At 36.1% G+C, this 22,687-nt stretch overlaps 1 protein-coding gene across 3 annotated transcripts in view; it reads left to right on the top strand.

Annotated features, from left to right (window-relative positions):
* The window catches only part of LOC121390027 (serine/threonine-protein kinase mTOR-like), a 105,404-nt gene that overhangs the window by 20,512 nt on the left and 62,205 nt on the right, over window positions 1–22,687 (top strand). For all 3 annotated transcript variants that reach the window (XM_041521727.1, XM_041521726.1, XM_041521728.1), the window contains 10 exons: window positions 9,177–9,260; window positions 9,501–9,619; window positions 10,451–10,547; window positions 12,012–12,217; window positions 14,107–14,229; window positions 15,167–15,250; window positions 15,658–15,750; window positions 17,174–17,308; window positions 21,251–21,386; window positions 22,101–22,351. In XM_041521727.1, coding sequence (XP_041377661.1) covers window positions 9,177–9,260; window positions 9,501–9,619; window positions 10,451–10,547; window positions 12,012–12,217; window positions 14,107–14,229; window positions 15,167–15,250; window positions 15,658–15,750; window positions 17,174–17,308; window positions 21,251–21,386; window positions 22,101–22,351 — 1,328 coding nt within the window. The remainder of the gene's footprint in view (window positions 1–9,176; window positions 9,261–9,500; window positions 9,620–10,450; window positions 10,548–12,011; window positions 12,218–14,106; window positions 14,230–15,166; window positions 15,251–15,657; window positions 15,751–17,173; window positions 17,309–21,250; window positions 21,387–22,100; window positions 22,352–22,687) is intronic.

The following is a 22,687-nucleotide window of genomic DNA, read 5'->3' as shown; positions in this document are numbered from 1 at the left end:
AACACAGGGCTTGTAGAATTTTTAACTTTAAACAGTAATTCAACATTAAACACAGGGCTTCTAGAATTTTTATAAAATCCATTAGCCATGAGATCAGTGACTTTAAAAATTTATTAGCCATGATTAAAAATTCACTAGCCATACTTTACTTTAAATTCATACATTTTTACTAAATAATAATTACTGTAATAATAAGATATATCACCTAAAGGGGTAGATTGAGCTTAAAAACACTAACATTGGGGGGCAGGATATTCATAATAATAAAATAAACTTAACTGCTACATTTGACAAAAAAATTTCACTAGCCATCGGGCATGGCAATAATAGTTATTTACTAGCCCAACATTGACTATCACTAGCCATGGGAGTGGAGCTACCATAATCTAGAAGCCCTGTGAAACAGTATTGGTAGTCAGTTGACCAGAAATGTCACTTAAGAAAATTTTCAAAAATCAAAATACTACCTGCCGTGCATGATATCAAAAGTTGACCGTTTTACTGGCAGTCGATTCAACACTACTGCCATTCAATTCCACATTATGACGTTGTATGAAATAACGGACATTACTAGAAGTGATTTCAATTTGGCCTACAATTACCAGGCTACGTGTGTTCCTGTATTTCTTAACAACAGTAGGTTTTGATTTCACCCCGAATTGAGGACGGGACGTAGCCCAGTGGTAAAGTGCTCACTTGGTGCACAGTCGGTATGGGATCGATCCCTATCGTTGAACCCATTGGGCTATGTCTTGTCACAGCCAGTGCACCACGACTGGTATATCAAAGGCCGTGGTCTGTGAGATATGGTGCAGTTAGAAGATCCCTTGCTACAAATGGAAAAAGTGTAGCAGGTTTCCTTCTAAGACTATATGTCAAAATTACCAAATGTTTGACATCCAGTAACCAATGATTAATACATAATCAGTGTGCTCTAGTATTGTCGTTAAACAAAACAAACTTCTTCACCCAGAATTGGTTATAAAGTGAAAGATTTCTGGATGTTAGTTTTGTGCTATATTTTTGTAAAAAAAATATGTTAGCTTAAAACATGAAAAGTGTTTAATATTTGAGTTACATTTGTTGCTTCAGTTATTTACATAATAAAGTTGATATTGTATAAATAAATTAGTTTGTTAAGTAGTACTGAAAATTACGACTTCTGGATATTTTTGTTCAAAATTTCACAATGATTTCCTCTGATATTTTTGTACTCAAAATTATATGCCTGTGATATTTATACTTTGCACAGCTTTTTTTGTTAGTTCTTAATTTTATATTGATGTTGATATTAATTTGTTCATACTTTTACCATTGTCTGACACCCAAAAGCCTAAGGATTTTTGTGTTAGGTGTCATTAAACGTTCATTCATTCCATTCGTCGAACGAAGCAGCATTGGCTGACAAGCTCTGGGACACCAAAGACGACTTGATTCAGATAACAGTATTTTTTAACACAACTGGACTCCCCAACTCTAAAGCATGATCAATTATATAGTTTGAACATAGAAGAAAATATATTCCATCCAATAGTACAATGAAAAGTTAATTGGGCCATTTTATTCTATAACTTATCCTTAAAGGGACATTCCTGAGTTTGCTGCAATTTTTAAGATGTTATTGACTGACAGAGACTTTTTGACGACTGTAATTACATATCAAATACATTTTTCTGCATAAACTATTAGTGGCTGTATATTAAAAGTGTTTCTGATCGTTCTAATATTTGTACTAGGTTAAATTTCATTTTATTTCCTAAAAACAATTTTTTCGTACATACGAAATTATTTGAAGACAAAATCCAGTGTGAGCTTCTTAGAAATATTAAGACGACCAGGAACACATTGAATATACAGACACTGATATTCTAAACAAGAAAATATATTTAATATGTAAGGTTAATCGTAGAAATATTTTATTAGTTGGAAACATCTTACAATGCAGCAAACTCGGGAATTTCCCTTTAATATCCATGTTGTAAACCCATTTGATGTTTACCATTTATTAACTCGGTTAATGTTTTAGCTGTCAATGGGTAATTTGTTTACAGCCAACAAGATATGTATACATGAGTGTAACATTTTCATAAGATATGGTTAAAACGTGTGATGTCAAACTTCATTTAAGCTAATCGTGATGATGTTATATTCCTGATGAAGGCGACTTTAGGTCTATGATTTACTAAATATCAAATTAAAATGTTACTTTACAAGTGTTATAGGATAAATAGAATTCGCTACTCATGTTTTTTAATGTGTAAAATATCAACCTCGTCTAATTAATCGGTATTTCTTGGCAGAGCTTTAATAAATACTGATTAACATACAATGTAGACTTGATTGATAATTTTCATATTAAAAAGACTTGTAACAAATCCTCTATTTACATGTCTATCAGGGGTGGGAATTCTCCTCGGATCAGCTGTTTTCCTCTCATGGAACATTGCATTTCCTCGCATTTTAATCGTCCTTTCCTCCAAAATGTGTCAGATGGCAGATTTTAACCTAGGACTTCAAGGATTTTCGGGACCCCTCTAGATTTCCTCTTTTTTTTTTACAGTGAACCAGTTCCCACCTCTGATTTATATAGGTGAGAACCTATGGTGAACTTACATCTGATTCCTAGCACTAACACGGGCTCATTTTGTTGCAGGTCATGTCGTCAAGGTATCTTCAAGTAAGACTGAAAACTTACTCGTACTGTTTGAGTTAAAGGAGCGGTCCTGAGTTTGGTGACATTTTAAAATGTTTCTAGGGTTTAAGCTGGATGCCAAAAATTAATAGAAGTTTGGTAAATTTGATCAGAAAATCTGTCTCTAAATTCAGGGCCAGATTTAGACCTTGGGGGGCCCGGGGCACTTCAGGTTCGGGGTCCCCTCAACATAGAAATTAAATTACATGACAAATAAAAAAATTAACTAATTTTATAATTATTACTTTTTTTTTTAATAAAGGAAGTCCTTAGTCTGGGGGGCCCCTTTGGCAGGGGGATCTGGGGCAATTGCCCCCTTTGCCCCCTTATAAATCCGGCACTGGCCAACTTTGAGTAACATATACATGTAGCTAAACAGAATTATTCTTAAAAATATAACTATATGTATATACATTCATTGTACATGGAACATTTTGTTAGTATTGCGTCGCGATTCACTACACAAGTTTCCGATATTGCTACACAATTTTAAGACATTAAACATTAGTTGCTAATCAATTTTCAGTTGACTAGAAATATTGGTAATGAAATGTTTGAAAACAAAATGTTCCCTGTACATATAAATGACACACGGTTTTTGAATCCGCTTTTTGCAAACTGGAAATGACAAGTGTATATTCATAAAATTCAACATTAAATCACATTTGGCAATTTGACAAACAACATCTAATACATATTTCGGACTAACAGAGCCTTTTTAACCAATAGAATTACCAGGATTCAACAAATCCACTAGCCCTAGGTCCGGGCTAGTGAATGTTTGGTCCTGGCTAGTGAATGTTTGGTCCTGGCTAGTGAATGTTTGGTCCGGGCTAGTGAATGTTTGGTCCGGGCTAGTGAATGTTTGGTCCTTGCTAGTGAATGTTTGGTCCTGGCTAGTGAATGTTTGGTCCGGGCTAGTGAATGTTTGGTCCTTGCTAGTGAATGTTTGGTCCTGGCTAGTGAATGTTTGGTCCGGGCTAGTGAATGTTTGGTCCTGGCTAGTGAATGTTTGGTCCTTGCTAGTGAATGTTTGGTCCTGGCTACTGAATGTTTGGTCTGGGCTAGTTGAAAGTATCGGCTGTAGTCAAAGGCCATGTATGTGCTTTCCTGTCTGTGGGAATGTGCATATAAAAGATCCCTTAATATTGCTGCATTAGGAACAATGTAGCAGGTTTCCTCAGATGACTACGAGTCATAATTATCAAATGTTTGACATCCAATAACCGGTGAGTCATTAATCTATTTGCTCTGGTGGTGTCATTAAACAAAATAAACTTCTAACTTAATCAACTGTATTTAATTTACTATAAATCAAAGGGCACTAGCCAAAGTGTTTCAAGGACTAGCAACTTTATCAAACATTTGTCGAAGACTTGATTACATGTTAGAGACATTTTCTTGTTTACATTATATTAGTGTGTGTATATTCAGTTGTTTGTGGTCAGCCTTGTGTTTGCAGTAGCTGAAACTTCAATTTACATCCTAATACATGAACAGTGAAACCTCTCAAAACCGGACCCTCTGTAAACTGGAATTCTCTCAAAACCAGGCTTTTTTCATGGTCCCTTTTTAAATATATGTGCAGGAGAGAACCTCTGTAAACTGGATACCTCTTAAAACCAGACATTTTACTAGGTCTCAAGTGTGCCCGGTTTAGAGGAGTGTCACTGTATGTAGTTTTTCATACATATACAGGTACAAAATTATTTGGAGCTAAAATCTAAGTTTCCATTTATAGACACATTAATTCAGTTGATCAGAAACAAACACTGATATTACCACCCCCCCACCCCAACCCCCCCCCCAATTTAAAAAAAATAAAATCCATTGAAGCTACTTAAAAAGTTGTTGCTACATGTACAATGTATATATCCACTAATTTTGTTACGTTGATTGTAAACTCATTGAAGTTGCTATTACTTGATTTAGATTAGTATTTTGTGGCAAAAATAATGTGGTAGAATCATTTCAATTCCATTCTGAATTAGTTCTGAATGAAGTTTTTGAAGAATTTGTAAATTTAATTTTGTTGCTACATGTATGGTTATGAAAAACCATGCTTAGCTGAGAATAGAAAAAATGTTGCTATATCACTAATTTTGTTTCAGTTATTTTCTTTTTCATTTGGGGCGAGACGTAGCCCAGTTGTAAAACGCTCGCTTGATGCGAGGTCGGTTTTAGATCGATCCCAGTCAGTGGGTCCATTGAGCTATTTCTCGCTCCAGTCAGTGCACCACGACTGGTACATTGAAAGCCGTGGTATGTGCTATGCTGTCTATGGGATGGTTCACATAAAAGATCCCTTACTACTAATCGAAAAGAGTAGCCCTTGAAGTGGCGACAGTGGGTTTCCTCCCTCAATATCTGTGTGTCCCTTTACCTTATGTCTGATGCCATATAACCATAATTAAAATGTGTTGAGTGCTTCGTTAAATAAACCATTTCCTTCTTTTTCATTTGACACTGGTTTTTTGTTGACGTTTTGAAATCTTAGCTTATTGGTTATATACTGAATAAAAAAAGAAACTTCCGATTTGTACATATAGTATTTGTTGTGTTAAAGAATTAATCGTGTAATGAAATTATATAGGTAGTATTAGCCTTGAGCTGTATTATCAGGATTCATGAATTTTATCGATTATTTTTGCACTGTTAATCGTCGACAATGTGAAATTCAATTTGCACGTGCATGCATGGTTCGACATGTCCCGTGTAGTATTCGGTCAATTTGTTTTACTTGTCTTACTGACATTGTTGTCAAGTGAACGAAAACGCTTCTAAATTTGTAAAACAATTTTTTTTTTTTACATTGTAGCATTTTTAGTATGCCAAGAATACCCAATAATTTACGCGAACGGGCAATTGGCATGCTTGATGCTGGCATGTCGACAGAAGACGTTGCAAGGCATGTTGGGAGTTCTAGTCGAGCGATACAAAATCTTCGCGTAAGATTTCGAACGACAGGAAGCACCAACGACTTGCCACGTCGTGGACGTCCACGTGTTACAACGCGTGGTCAAGACCGCTATATCATGAACACGCATTTGCGCAATCGATTCCAAACTGCCACTGCTACTGCTGCTAACAAACCTGGGCTTCATAATAACCGAATCAGTGGGCAAACTGTTCGTAATAGTCTGCGGGAGAACGGTTTACATGCACGACGTCCTTACGTTGGATGTGTTTTAACGCAACGTCATCGTCTAAATCGTCTTAATTGGGCACGTGTACACACTCGTTGGATACGGCGACGCTGGAATACAGTTCTTTTTTCAGATGAATCCAGATTTTCTTTACAACGTGGTGATGGCAGGGTGCACGTCTGCCGTAGGAGAAATGAACGCTATGCTGACTGTTGTGTTCTTGAACGAGATCGTTTCGGGGGTTGGGGTTGTGTCATGGTCTGGGCAGCCATTGCCCATGGTTATCGTTCACCACTAGTCGTCATTGATGGCAATTTAAATACTCAACGTTACTGCGATGGCATTCTCGCTCATAACAACGCCAACATTTTGATTTTTCAGCATGATAATGCCACCTCTCATACAGCTAGAGACACTGTAAATTTTCTTAGGACAAATGACATTGATTTCATTGATGAATGGCCCACTAAAAGTCCTGATCTCAACCCCATCGAGCATGTCTGGGATAGTCTGGACAGACGATTGAGGCATCGTCCCAACCCACCCGCTAACGTCAACGAACTTCGTCGAGCGCTCATTCAGGAATGGAACAATATTCCACAGGCAAAAATCAACACTTTAGTCAATTCTATGCGCCTGCGATGCACTGCAGTGGTTAATTCAAGAGGTGGTCATGCCCGTTATTAAGTGGGTATTTTTTTTTTAACCCCTACCACACTTGGTCAAAAAAATTCCCAGTTTTTGTTAACCTATGGCCATGATTTTTGCACCAAACGATGCATTATGGAACACTCTTTAAACACACATATAACAATTATTCCCCCGGTTTGTTTTCATCAAGTTATGTTCAAGCAAAGTTAGCAGAACTTTCTTATTTTGTTCAGTATATATGTATTTGTCACTGCTTTCTTCACTTTTACTTAAACTATAGAACTTATGTTTAAGAGTTATTGTTATAATTATTGTTATTTTAATTTATCTGTCTGTGACTGTCACAAATTGTATAAAATCATATACATAAAAGATTACATTTGTGACATTGTATACGGGTGGTCTTAAAAATTCATACTTTGCATTGTTATTGGGGGGGGGGGGGGGATTTAGCTCAGTCGGTTGAGTACTCACTTGAGGTGCTTGCGTCGCAGGATCGAATCACCTCGGTGGATTCATTCAACTGATTGGGTTTTTTCCTTATTCCAACCAGTGCACCACAACTGGACAAAGGCTATGGAATGTACTTTCCTGTCTGTGGGAAAATGCATATAATAAAATCCTTTGGTGTATTAATTAGGGAAAATGTAACGTGTTTCCTCTGATGAGTACATGTCAGAATTACATGTAACAAACGTTTGCCATCCAGTAGCCAATGATTAATTCATCAGTGTGCTCTAGTGGTGTCATTAAACAAACAAACTTATAACAGTTATACATGTATTGTTACTAATTGAGTTAAATTGTGTTGCCTCAGTTGTGAAATTTGTACAAAGTGCTTGCTACTGTATAATCTAATTTTGTTGTAGGTCTTAATAAAAAGGCATCTTCAAGTAAGATTTGAAACATAACTGTTACCACTTCAGTTAATTTTGTTATTGTTACAAATTTAACATAAAGTTATTTATTTACAGAGAGCATACTGCAGGAGTAAAGTTTCGTAGAGTTATTTTGAACTCGAGTACTCGGGGGGGGGTCAAACTCGACACGGACCCGAGTACCCGAAACTTACTCTAGATACTAATGAGACTAAGGAATAAAGTAAAGTATTGGACTCGAGTACTCGGGGGTCAAACTCGACCCGGACCCCAGTACTCGACACTTACTCTAGATACTAATGAGACTAAGGAATAAAGTAAAATATTGGACTCGAATACTCAAGGGTCAAACTCGACCCGGACCCCAGTACTCGACACTTACTCTAGATACTAATGAGACTAAGGAATAAAGTAAAATGGCATTATGCATCTCAATTCCAGCGCTAAACATGGATGCCAAATCATGTCATATTGCATTTAGAAACCAGTGGATATGTTCAGTGTTGTGAAGGACGGTCAGATTAAAAGAGAAACTAGCGCCTGATCATATAATTATTGTGTAACATTGATTATCTACTGCTGAAATTATTGTCCTACATTGTATTATAGTTATCACTGTATTCCACCTTGTACGGGTACTCGAGTCCTGTGAACGGACTCTAGTCCTGCTAGACTCGACCCATGCCCGAGTACTCGAGTACTTGTGGAGTCTCTAGAGAGAAAACAACCAAATTAGCACACGTAAGCTCAGTGATTTTTTTAGGATGGGATTGTCAAAATTAGTTATACTAAATCGTACTTGGGATATTTTTTCAGGCCACTAAATGATGCAGAACACCACTGTTGAATTAATTTATTAGAACAGACTTGTAGAATGTCAGAATAAATCCCTGGACACTGGAATCAAATCAGTATTTACAATTTGGAAAATAAAGTCCGAAAATCGGTAGTCAAATTCACGAAATTCTGAAATTGTGTTTCTATACAACATGAACTACATTGTGTATGTTGAAATAAGATTAATGTACCTGTATGCAATGAAGGCAATAAAATACAGTTATTGTAAGAATCAAACCTTTTATTTCAACAAAAACCAATAGTTACTCGGTATTGTTAAAACAAAATGTCCAACACAATGCTCTCCTACATGTACTGTTTTATTAGCTAATTCTAGGTGTTCTTTTCATTCTATTCAAATGTTAATTTTGTTATTGTAATTAACCTAAAATTATATTTAAGTTGGTTTTGTTTCTACTTTTTAGAAACGTTTTCGGTGAGATTTAAAACATTGATATATTAGTATTTTATTAGCTGTGTTACTAAAACAGTAGTTTTATGACTGTTGTTTATTTTGATACTGTCTTCTTATTGTTGGTGTTATTGTTGCTGTTTCTTTATGTTATACAAGTTCAGTATATCAATTTTACACAAACATGTCTTTGTATATTGTATAATTGTTCCATCGAATATGTATGAATGTCGAGTGTATTTCAAGCTACATGTATTTAATTATTTTTAAAAATAATTTTGTTATTTTATTATTTATATATTGTTGTTGTTATTCTTATTTATACATTAAAAAATGTTTTTAATTATTATTATATTATAAAAAAGTGTTTATTATTATTGTTATTATTATTAGATTATTATTACTATTACTTAATATGTTATTGTTATTACTATTACTACTACTATTATTATTACTATTATTATTATTATTATTACTACTACTACCAATAATGTTTTATTATTATTATTATATTACTTACATTATTATTATTATTATTGTTCTTGATGTTATTATTTCAGTCTCGATTGCCAGCATGAACGACCCACATGATGTGACAAGCATCACTCTGGCACTAAACACTTTGGGAAATTTTGACTTTGAAGGTAAAATTATATATAACATTTTCTCAAGCATACAGACCATATCCTAGAGAGTTGGGTAGGGTGGAAAATCCATAGTTATAGTTGCAGATTATTGTAAAACTGAACTGAAAGTTGAAATGCGACCATTTTTCTGAATTTTGCGAGCACACATGTTCCAAGAAAATATAAGTAAACATTTCAAGATTTTTCAACATTTCAACATGTAAATCAACAACAAATTGTAATTTTGTTTATTTTCAGGACATTCGTTGACTCAGTTTGTGCGACACTGTGCTGACCACTATCTGTCAAGTGAAAACAAAGGAATCCGAATGGAAGCAGTACAGACGTGTGCCAAACTTCTGACACCATTACTACTGGTTAGCTTCATCCAGTGTTTAACATCTACTGTAAATCACAAAAATATCAAAAGAAGAAAGAAATGGTTTATTTAATAATACACCCAACACATTTTATTTATGGATAAGGACCACAAAAATAATGAGAGAAAAAACCCACTGCTGCTACTCTTTTTTATTAGCAACAAGAGATCTTTTATATGCAGACAAGATGGTACATACCATGGCCTTTGTTACCTAAATTGTGGAGTATTGGCTGGAACTAGAAATAACCCAATAAGCCCACTAATAGGGATCGATCCTAGACCGACTGCATCAAGCGAGTGCTTTACCACTGGGCTATATCCAGCTCCCCCCCCCCCCCCCCCCCCCCCCCCCCCCCAAAAGAATTGATTCATGATGTTATTTTTACAGGCTTTAGAAAATTGTGGATATGGTACATTTATTTGCTTGACGCTTGCACAAATCTGATTTTGCTCAACCCACAATTTCTTCATACATTAAATTCAGGACATCCTAGACATGGTTGTAACATAAAACACTGGTGTAGGATGTAGGGTGGGGGGCAAGGGGGGCTTTTCAGGTATTGTGCTTTATATTTGTTTTATAATAGTGTAAAATTGTGCCCCCCCCCCCATTTTGGCACCTTCCTACGCCAGTGTAAAATGTGTCAACTAATGTTTTTGCAATAATAAAATGATCAACTAGGAACTATACGGTTTAAATCTATTCTATTGTCTACTTGTATGTCCCAGTACTGAGAAAAAAATTGTTATTCCTACTCTTGTTTTTAACATTCCTTTCCTTCGTTTGTAATAAAACTAATGTGGTGATCTCTGTTTGATATTTCAGCTGCTGTCGAACACTCAGGGCCCAGTCAGCATGGCCGCCATGACAACGGTTGCCGACGTCCTCAATAAGCTACTGGTTGTGGGGATAACAGACTCGGGTATGTACAGATGAAAGTATACATAACCTGCCCTCTCACTTATTGCATTCTCTCCTCCCCCCCCCCCCCATTCCCAGAGGACAATATATTCAAGAACTTAGATATCCATAAGAGATGCCTGTGCAGGAATTTATGCAGTGGGACCTAGACTGATGAGCGAAGTTTCTAGATGGAGGGGTGGGTGATATGCTGCTCCAGAAAATACATGTACATTGCAAAAAACCCTGAAATTTTGTGTATAGCTTTACAATGTAGAGTTACATATTAAGTTTGACTTTCATGGGGCCTGACTCATTTTTATGCGCCAGTCTGTGATGGGTTGTATTATGGTATGGCGTCCATCCTTCCGTCCATCCATCTATCTGTCTGTTAACTGTTCTTCTCCAGACCATATCTTGCATACAGATGCATACAAGACCATCAAACAAAACCATCAAACCTCACATGTAGGAATAACTTATGATGATGGTGTGTCCGTACTTTTACTAGGTCACTGTGACCTACTTTTCACAGCACATAATAGTAAAACCTTGTCTGGATCATATCTTGCATACAGATGCATACAGAACATAGCCCAGTGGTTAAGTGGTCGGTTTAGTATCGATCCCTGTCTGTGGGCCCATTGGGCTATTTCTCGTTCCAGCCAGTGCACCACGACTGGTGTAACAAAGGCCATGGTATGTACTATTCTGTCTGTGTGGTGGTGCATATAAAAGAACCCTTGCTGCTAATCGAAAAGAGTAGCTCATGAAGTGGCGACAGCGGGTTTCCTCTCTGTATATATCTGTGTGGTTCTTAACCATATGTCTGACACCATATAACCATAAATAAAATGTGTTGAGTGCGTCTTTAAATAAAACATTTTCTTCCTTTCCTTCCTTTAAACCTCATATGTAGGAACAACTTGGGATGATGGTGTGTCACATACAGTTACTAGGCCACTGTGATACAGATAAATCAAATAATTTGTCTACACTCAATTGTCCTGTCCATAAAATATAATGACTCTTCCAGTATGCAATTCGGCACTGGCAATACATATGCTAATTTCTTGGTGGTTCCGTAAACTGTTTCTCTGCCGATATAAATGTGTCATCAAAGTACCCATGCTAAACAAACTTTCCCTTTCTAATAAAGAACAATAACTTCATTAATCAGATAGCACCTTCTTCAATGGATACAGTATCATCAGTAGTTGGTTCAAAACAAACTGTTCATCATACCTATAACATATTCATTAAATTAAATGTGCTCTAGTGGTATCATTAAACAAAACAAATTTTATTTTTAATGGATTGGCCAAACATCCCAACAACCATTGAAATGGCTGTTATTGTTTATTATGCCCAGTGTCAGCAACCTAGTAGTCTCTTTTTCTATTTAACTTTCCTCTTTTTTTAAAACAATTGATATAATATAATAATAAATATAACAATAATAATGTTTGTGTGTTTTTCTTTTCAGACGCTGATATTCGTTTTTGTGTTCTCGCCTCCCTGGACGAGAGATTCGACAGCCATCTTGCTCAGGCGGAGAACCTCAGTGCCCTGTTCGTGGCCCTTAACGACGAAGTGTTTGAGATCCGTGAGCTAGCGATCTGTATGATCGGCCGACTGAGCTCGAAGAACCCGGCCTACGTGATGCCTTCCTTGAGAAAAGTCTTGATACAGGTTTCATATTGTTGTTTTTATTATCTGAGTGCTTTTGGTTTATTTTCATTTTATAACTGAATAGTAATATGAATATAATGGGCACAAACCCCCCCAGCCCCCACCCCCACCCCCAACCCCAGTTTTAACTAAACAGTGCTCTTGTTAACTTATACTGGCCTCGGTGGCATCGTGGTTAAGCCATCAGACTATAGGTTCGGAGCCCAGTACCGGCTCCAACACACCGAGTTCTTAAGGTCTCAATGGGTAGGTGTAAGGCCACTACACCCTCTTCTTTCTCATTAACCATTAACCAACTAACAACTAACCCATTGTCCTGGACAGACAGCTCAGATAGCTGAGGTGTGTGCCCAGGCCAGCGTACTTGAACCTTAATTGGATATAAGCACAAAAATAAGTTGAAATGAAATGAAATATTAGTGTAATAAATTAGAGAGTTCTTGACGTTACTATCCCCTCAAACATTAGCTAAGATAGGTTTCCCGTATTAATACCATATTAATGCCCAAGAGTTGTTATTGTCACTACAGATAAGTTAATTCACTGTAGTGAGGTTGGGATGTAGTCCAGATGTAAAGTGCTTGCTTGATGTGCTGTCAGTCTGGGATCGATACCCATCGGTGGGCCCATCAGGCTGTTTCTCACTCCAGCCAGTGCACCACGACTCAACCCCTGCAATTAAGAAAATGTCCACAGCCAAAAAAACATGCCATTAAAAAAAACCCCTAAATATAGTCCAAGGCAAATTAAAAACTCCACAGCATTGCCAATTGCTGTGGGCAGTTACAGGGGTTGACAACTGGTATATCAAAGGCTGAGGTATGTGCTATCTTGTCTGTGGAATGGTGCATATAAAATATACCTCGCAACTAATGGAAAAATGTAGTGGATTTCCTTTCTAAGACTATATCAGAATTACCAAATTTATGCCATCCAATAGCTGATGATGAATAAATAAATGTGCTCTAGTGGTGTTCTTTGAACCAAACAAACTTTTAACTGTCAGGAAAGGTGAGTGGACTCCCCTACACACTCACCTGGAAACGTTTAGGAGGGCAGCAAATAGATTGCAATAGTCTTGGACTGTCTATGGTATTTATACATAATGTATTATATTTAGATTCTCACGGAATTGGAGCACAGTGGTATTGGACTGTCTATGGTATTTATACATAATGTATTATATTTAGATTCTCACGGAGTTGGAGCACAGTGGTATTGGACTGTCTATGGTATTTATACATGATGTATTATATTTACATTCTCACGGAGTTGGAGCACAGTGGTATTGGACTGTCTATGGTATTTATACATAATGTATTATATTTAGATTCTCACGGAGTTGGAGCACAGTGGTATTGGACTGTCTATGGTATTTATACATGATGTATTATATTTAGATTCTCACGGAATTGGAGCACAGTGGTATTGGACTGTCTATGGTATTTATACATGATGTATTATATTTAGATTCTCACGGAATTGGAGCACAGTGGTATTGGACTGTCTATGGTATTTATACATGATGTATTATATTTAGATTCTCACGGAGTTGGAGCACAGTGGTATTGGACTGTCTGTGGTATTTATACATGATGTATTATATTTAGATTCTCACGAGTTGGAGCACAGTGGGTTTGGACGGTCTATGGTATTTATACATGATGTATTATATTTAGATTCTCACGGAGTTGGAGCACAGTGGTATTGGACTGTCTATGGTATTTATACATGATGTATTATATTTAGATTCTCACGGAGTTGGAGCACAGTGGTATTGGACTGTCTATGGTATTTATACATCATGTATTATATTTAGATTCTCACGGAGTTGGAGCACAGTGGTATTGGACTGTCTATGGTATTTATACATGATGTATTATATTTAGATTCTCACGGAATTGGAGCACAGTGGTATTGGACGCAACAAGGAACAGGCAGCGCGACTTCTCGGACATCTCGTGTCTAACGCGGCTAGACTCATCAGACCATACATGGAGCCTATTCTAAAGGTGAGCGTAGCACTCTCTTACTTTCTTCTTTCACTCAACACAAATCTTGTACTTTCTTCTTTCACTCAACACGAATCTTGTACTTTCTTCGTTCACTTAACACAAAATAGAATTGAAGATTGCTACTAAAGTCTTTTATACATTATTTAAAAAAAGATAACATCTGCATGGATGTTAAAATCAACACATTAAACTTTTACTTGAAGACAATTATTGTAAAATCCTTATTCCTTTCCAACATTAAATAGTGTTTAATTAAATTATATTACTATGGTCTCACTACACAGATCACTTCCGGGTGAGAGTTCATTGATGACGGTCCACTATAGTTCCTAATTGTGACACATGTTATGGTTCACATATTCACTTCTAGGAAATGGTGAAGAATTAAAACAATGTGTATGTTTAATGGTAAGCCTTCTGACTGTATTTTTCCCATGTTATTTTGTAATATTGTGCATCAACCTTTTGGGACATGGGTATACAGCACAAGTGACAGCCGGAGTGAATCGGTTAATGAACCACCTGTTCGGACCGATACTACAGCCAGATGCGGTCATATAGCCAAAAACTGAGACGGAAATGTTCTCAATTTTGGAGTGAAAATAAATGCTTATATAATGTATGTTCGCAATGGTGTATGTTGTTAGTGCCAATGAGAACCTGTTCTATGGGCAATCTTCGTTGGGCAATTTAACATGGGTTTCAATGGCAGATGACATCGGTGTAGTGAGACCTATACAATACAAAGCCTAAAAGGCTATTTTCATATTCGTTTTTTATTCTAATCCTTATTATGTATTTTTACTTAACATGTAATATTGTATTGTTTTCAGATGATATAAATGTTGAGTTAAACACAATGGTGTAGCTTTATCATCAGAATGGAATGATTGATTGATTATTTAAGTGGTGATTATTTGTTTGTTATCACCAGGCCCTGATTTCGAAGTTAAAGGAGCCTGACCCGAACCCGAGCGTTACACTGAGTGTTCTAGCTGCTATTGGTGAACAGGCCCAGGTTAGTAGCAGTGTGTTGAGTCTGTTCTATACCCAGTCCCATATTTTAAAAGGGACCTTAAAAACTTGAAATCTTGTTTTGAGGGTTTCAATATATTAGAAAATTAAATGAAGTTAGAGCTATATATGTCAGAAATACACTATATACAGATATGGTTCTAAACATGAAAAATTATTATATATTTTAAGTCGTTAAGAGAGGCTCTGTTAGACAGAATCATCTGATAGTTCAGGGCAATTTCTTAAAAGCATAACAATAAATAAAAGTGAGTAAAAGCATGAAAATAAATACATGAGTAAGTCTAACCTGGTAACTGACTTGGTAGTTTTTGATAGAATGTTACATGTACATGTATGTTGTCAGATATGATTTGCAGATCAGTTTAATTGTACATGTTTATATTGTAGGTGAGCGGCACGGAGATGCGGAAGTGGATGGATGAGTTACTTCCCATTATTCTCGAGATGCTGCAGGATTCCTCATCGCTTCAGAAGAGAGAGGTATGACTTTTAGGCCCTGATCACAATCCTAACCTTGTCCTTTTAAAAACATGCCAGTCAGTTATGTTACTGTTTGTTTATGGTATTTAAGTCTTTTTCATTCAAGTTTGATAAAAAAATTTTTTAGTATTTTCGCGGTAAATATATTTATCTAATCGTGGTTTGTTTCTGTTTTATGACAGTGTGGTGTTTCAGCACCCCATTCAAATTGGTTTTAGTTTCTTTCTCAAGTAACAAGCTAATACAGAAGAGAGAGACGGAGAGACAGAGACAGATTGAGAGCTTATTATAATTGTTATCTTGTAAGACTGGCTGCATGTCGAAGACTGTGTAGCAAAGTCTACCACAACTCGTTGAGTTGTTATGGTAACCAAGACAGAAGCTGTAACTGGAACTGAAATAGCAACCCGAACTGATGGTGTAAAGTAAAGGTATCTTCCTTCCACCCCAGCAGCAGCACACGATCAACAGTTGATAAAAAAAAACTGGCTGTGTTCTGCCAAAAGATAATTGGCACTGTCACATAGACAGTGGGCTCTTCGGAGATGTTGTCAACGGCTCAGGAATCTAGCACAGACATGACAATGTCAAGTAGAACACTAGTCGAGATGACGTAGACCAGGGTGATCCCAGAGGAATTTGTCAAACCGCGTGAAACTTGAATTGTGAAGCTGGAAGATCTGTACCGTCGTGGTAGAGTGACCCGCGGAAGACCGTGGAGAAAGGTGTACCCATGGAGAGCCGGCCCGTGGACACTGGGACATCTTGTAGAGAGTACCGGATCAGGTTATCAGACATACAGATTAAAGTTGTTATTACAATTGTTTTCAGGTTGCCTTGTGGACACTGGGACATCTTGTAGAGAGTATCTGATCAGGTTATCAGACATACAGATTAAAGTTGTTATTACAATTGTTTTCAGGTTGATGTGTGGACACTGGGACATCTCGTAGAGAGTACCGGATCAGGTTATCAGACATACAGATTAATGTTGTTATTACAATTGTTTTCAGGTTGCCTTGTGGACACTGGGACATCTCGTAGAGAGTACTGGATCAGGTTATCAGACATACAGATTAAAGTTGTTATTACAATTGTTTTCAGGTTGATGTGTGGACACTGGGACATCTCGTAGAGAGTACTGGATCAGGTTATCAGACATACAGATTAAAGTTGTTATTACAATTGTTTTCAGGTTGCCTTGTGGACACTGGGACATCTCGTAGAGAGTACTGGATCAGGTTATCAGACATACAGATTAATGTTGTTATTACAGTCAGGTTGCCTTGTGGACACTGGGACATCTCGTAGAGAGTACCGGATCAGGTTATCAGACATACGTTGATCAGGTGGACACTGGGACATCTCACCGGATCAGGTTATCAGACATTCAGATTAAAGTTGTTATTACAATTGTTTTCAGGTTGCCGTGTGGACACTGGGACATCTCGTAGAGAGTACCGGATCTGTGGTAGAACCGTACAAGAAATATCCGGCTCTGCTCGAAGTTCTGCTGAACTTCTTAAAGACTGAGCAGTCGCCAGGGATACGGAGAGAGGTAATGTTCGAAAGTAACTGGAAACTGTTTGCTTTCTTAGATACAGTGAGACCTGTGTTAAGCAGCTATAGTTTGCATTCATGGCTGGAATTAGTTACAGTCGTACAGTATATCTTCTCCTATAAGTCAAATTTTTTTCACCAAACATTTTTATAACTTGGGGGGGTCGACTTATAAGAAGGTAAAAAAAGTTCACCCAAAACTATTATTGTTTTGGTGATGATTTTACAAGTTTTATTGTTGAATTATGCCCAGTATTTACACTCAAATATGTTAATTTGAAAAAAACTTATTTTGTTTGGCAATATTAGACCGGTTTTGGTTATGGGGAAAAGGTGTGCGATCTCACTCACATGCCAAGACAGCAGTCCACTTAGTTACAACAACAACCATCACTAATAGCAAAAGTGTAAACAATACTAACTGCCTGTTGCCTGAGTTTATTTTGAAATCTGGTCACTGGTACTAATTGTTGTTTAAACAATCTTTTGTCAATGATTAGCTTCATGAATATTGATAAGCTTTCCCTAAAAAAATTGCTTAGACTGGTCTCTGCAGTTCTTGGGCAAAAGGGAAACATGTCATTTGGTATGAAAACCAGTGTACTTTCCAAAACAGAGTTATCCTCTACATATATTAATATGGTGGCAAGACGTGATTCACTGATTGTACTTTCAGTTTTATCGTAGTGATCTGTTGATAAATAAAGTTGTTGTCTGTGCACAAAACCATGCTGCACAGTGCCATGCGGTAACAGTCAAACAGATTTCACTATCTATTAAGGGAATATTTTGTTTTGATGCTATGTGGTTTGATTGGAATATTGTGATGTACAAAACGGGAAAACCCTGAGTTTGTAAAATCTTTTATTCAGATATCATACATATGAGCCATTTATTGTTCTCATGTGCTGAAAATAAGAAATACTTCAGTATTTATAAGTTGTTTTTCATGGATCAACTTATAAATGAGTCAATAAAAAAATTACGTTTTCATGGCTTGAAATTAGGGACTCGACTTATAGCCGAGATCGACTTACATTGTACAGGCGAAGATATATGGTATATCATGTTGATTGTACAATAATTAAAAAAACAAAACCTTGTACGTTTCTGATGTTGCTGAAATTTTTGAAAAAATATCCTGAAATGTCCTGGAGTCAAAAGTGTGTGAACTCTGATTTATAGTCCGATAACATCAAAAGTGTGTGAACTCTGATTTATAGTCCGATAACATCAAAAGTGTGTGAACTCTGATTTATAGTCCGATAACATCAAAAGGGAACAGATAAATTGACATATAAGTATATACCAAATTACTGCTAAAACTGACATAAAAACATTAAGTTTTAAAGCCATACAGACTCATAAAACTGTTTTACAAAAATATCTATTTAAATCAAAACGTTTCTTAACTGATTACCATCAAATTAAATAGATTAAATCTATTAGATTACATTATTCTGAATTAAATAGATTAAATCCATTAGATTAGATTAATCTCAATTATAAATAGATTAAATCCATTAGATTAGATTAATCTCAATTAAATAGATTAAATCTATTAGATTAGATTCAGACCTTTGTTTTTGACAACCCCCGTCAACTCAATCTGATGGGCGCGAAATAACGCGCCCCTAAATTGAACAAATCACGCTTGTGTTGTTTGTTTTTTAACTCAGCCATTTTAATTGTTTATTGAATCCAATCCATAATGCCACAAATCTTTCCATTCCGTTCACAAGGAACTTCCTAGAATACTTTTTACATATTGAAACATGATTTGTTGGTTATCTTTACACTGAGCCAATCAGCTTGGAGTTCACTTCTTCTTAAGATCTCGTCGGTTTTGTTTGTTTAATTTCGTACAATGCAGGTAATGATCGCGAAATGTATTTATACTGTCGTCGTTTTGATCACGTACAGGAAAAATAATAGGTGCGTTGTCCAATATATATAATGTTTAATGTATAATGTATAATGTTTATACATGTTGATATCACAGTAAACGCGTACACAAACAAAAATGTAATTTAGTAAAGCAGGTTTTGTTTTCGTTAATAACATAGCGATGTACTCGTAGACATTTCTACTTTCTGTTTCACGATACTGCCACGTGATTTAAAGCAAAGGACATTGCCCTTGGTAGAGTCAGATTTCCAGTACATGTGATTGGTTGACGGGACTCTGAAACAAACATACACCGATTTAATTTCAAGTGAGTAATTCAAATTTACCGAGTGTAAAGCATGTATATTTTAAAATTAAATTTACATTAGAGTGGTTATGTTGGGTTTTTGGGGTTTTTTTTGGGGTTTTTTAATTTATGGGTTGCTATGATTCGAGTTAGTAGTATAATAAATGATGTAATAACTACAGTACACCGATAATTAAAGTTAATCCTGTTTGTAAAAATTTATTTTTTATATTGTAGTAAGATATATTTGGGTAGAAAACAATAGATGTTGACATTATCTCAGTTATGACATTATTATTATTATCATTTTTAAGTAGAGAATTTGAAGGTACATGACGTATATTATGGTATCATGATAAATGTGATAACCCTGTGCCATGTGGTTGTTACACTTTTAATTTCTTTTTAGTTTAAATGATTTACAAATAGGCCTACTGACATTATTTTTTGTGAGTTTTATTAGATATTTTACAGTTAGAATTCTTAATAACAATACCATAGTTGTTACAATGTCAATTCACATTCAGTTCACAGGTTTGTGTCCATGGAGAAATCATATCATTCTGTGATAAAGATTAAAATTATTGTACTTGTTTTAAATAAAACAGAATAAACACAAACAAATCAGTTTCAATTCTTTATTCATAAATAGTCAACAGATTATCATGATTCAGAATTTTAATGCAACATAATATGCATATAATATATAAAAGATTGATAAATGTTGTGTTCATGGTGTTTCTTTTTCTTGTGAAAGACTGCAATGGCCCATTCCTTCATCTTTGAGAACAACTATCATATTAGTTAAACTAAGATATTTATTTTGAAAACACAAAACATTACCTCTTAAGATATTTAATTTAGAAATCATTACTCCTCAAACATAATAATGTTCATGGGTGCAATTCCTTTCGGTCTCTCTCGGTCTCTTACCTCTAATTCTGATTATTTTGAGGAGTGCGATTTTCCTCTCCTCTGCATTTTGAGGAGTGACATTTCTACTCCCCTCGTAAGCATTTTGAGGAGTGCAATTTTTAGCACTCCTGGATTTTTCAGAAACGAAGGTCTGTAGATTAATCTCAGTTAAATAGATTAAATCTATTAGATTACATTAATCTCAATTAAATCTATTAGATTACATTAATCTTAATTAAATAGATTAAATCCATTAGATTACATTAATCTCAGTTAAATAGATTAAATCTATTAGATTAGATTAATCTCAATTAAATAGATTAAAACAAGGGTGAAGACAAAATGCTAGAACAGCCAAGGTAACAGTTGGTATTGATTCAAACTTAAGATTCATATGAAAGCATATTACTAACTTAATTAATTACAGAGTTAGATGCCAATTCATTGGTTTCCTTTTGACACAAATGGACTATAAATACTGTTTGACCCTGGTGCAATCTTTCTGCAGGTAATCAAAGTGCTGGGGTTTGACCAAGCCACACGAGTATAGATTCTAATTTAAGTATCATTTGTTGCAATCTATCTGCAGGTAATCAAAGGCTGGGGTTTGACCAAGTCACACGTGTATAGATTTTGAGTTAAGTATTGTTTGTTGCAATCTATCTGCAGGTGATCAAAGTGCTGAGGTTTGACTAAACCATAAGGGTGTAGATTCTGAGTTAAGTATTGTTTGTTTCAATCTTTCCGCAGGTGATCAAAGTGCTGAGGTTTGACTAAACCATAAGGGTGTAGATTCTGAGTTAAGTATTGTTTGTTTCAATCTTTCCGCAGGTAATCAAAGTGCTGGGCTTGCTGGGGGCCCTCGACCCGCACAAACACAAGCTGAACCTCGGCTTGATATCGGATAGTGAAGCGGCCGTCAGCAAGTCGGACCACATCAAGTCGGACAAGGAAGCCAACCAGTCGGGTAACGTGTCTCACTTTCAGTGTCTCACTTTCAAATACTCTAAAACGTTTTCTCACAGCTCTGGCTATGAAACACAGCTGGTGTAACTCTAACCCTAATCCAGCCGTCAAGAAAAATTACATATTTTTTATTCTTTCATAATTTGAACACAACAGTACTTGACTATAATTATAGTTAATGCTATCCAGTGAAATGAACACTGCTGAAATTGATTGCTCTGTGACATATAAATTAACCTTGCAAACCCCAATTGCCTTAAAGAAGTTTTAGTTAGAAACTGTATAAATGTCTTTTAAACCTTGGGGTTTTTTTTTCAATGTACAACACAGAAATCCAGATAATAAAGTTCTGGTATCATTTAAAGAAAAATGTGGTCTATTTTGTTATATCACTCACCATCCCACTTTGATGATTTCTGGAGGAACTCTTGAGTTATTTCTTACCATATCTTTTATTCTTGTCTTTCTTTTCAGACGTCTGACGCCATATAACCATAATTACAATGCATTGAGAGTGTCATTAAATAAAACATTCCTTCCGTCTTTTTTTTCAGACTTCTGATAACAATTAAACATAATTAAAACATGTTGATTGCGTCATTAAAAAACCCATTCCTTCTTTTCCTCTTTTCAGACTTCTGATGTCATATAAACATAATTAAAACATGTTGAGTGTGTAATTAAAAAGACCCATTCCTTCCGTCATTCTTTTCAGACTTCAACTCAAGTGAAATGCTGGCCAATATGAGCTCCACCTCCACCATTGAAGAGTTCTACCCCGCGATCGCCATAGCGACACTGATGAAGATTATCCGCGACCCGTCTCTGTCTCAACACCACACAATGGTTGTGCAGGCGATAACGTTCATCTTCAAGAGTCTGGGCATCAAGTGTGTGCCGTACATCCAGCAGGTGATCCCAGCCTACCTGACAGTCATCCGGTCCGCTGACCCAAACTTCAGAGAGGTATGCTACCGTTTATTACTCAAAACCAAACTTCAGAGAGGTATGCTACCGTTTATTACTCAAAACCAAACTTCAGAGAGGTATGCTACCGTTTATTACTCAAAACCAAACTTCAGAGAGGTATGCTACCGTTTATTACTCAAAACCAAACTTCAGAGAGGTATGCTACCGTTTATTACTCAAAACAAAACTTCAGAGAGGTATGCTACCGTTTATTACTCAAAACCAAACTTCAGAGAGGTATGCTTGCGTTTTACTCAAAACAAAACTTCAGAGAGGTATGCTACCGTTTATTACTCAAAACCAAACTTCAGAGAGGTATGCTACCGTTTATTA

This window comes from Gigantopelta aegis, chromosome 15 (assembly GCF_016097555.1).
Source record: "Gigantopelta aegis isolate Gae_Host chromosome 15, Gae_host_genome, whole genome shotgun sequence".
NCBI classification, from domain to species: Eukaryota; Metazoa; Mollusca; class Gastropoda; order Neomphalida; family Peltospiridae; genus Gigantopelta; species Gigantopelta aegis.
The sequence above is the reverse complement of the archived record's forward strand: the minus strand, read 5'-3'. Positions and strand labels throughout refer to the sequence as shown.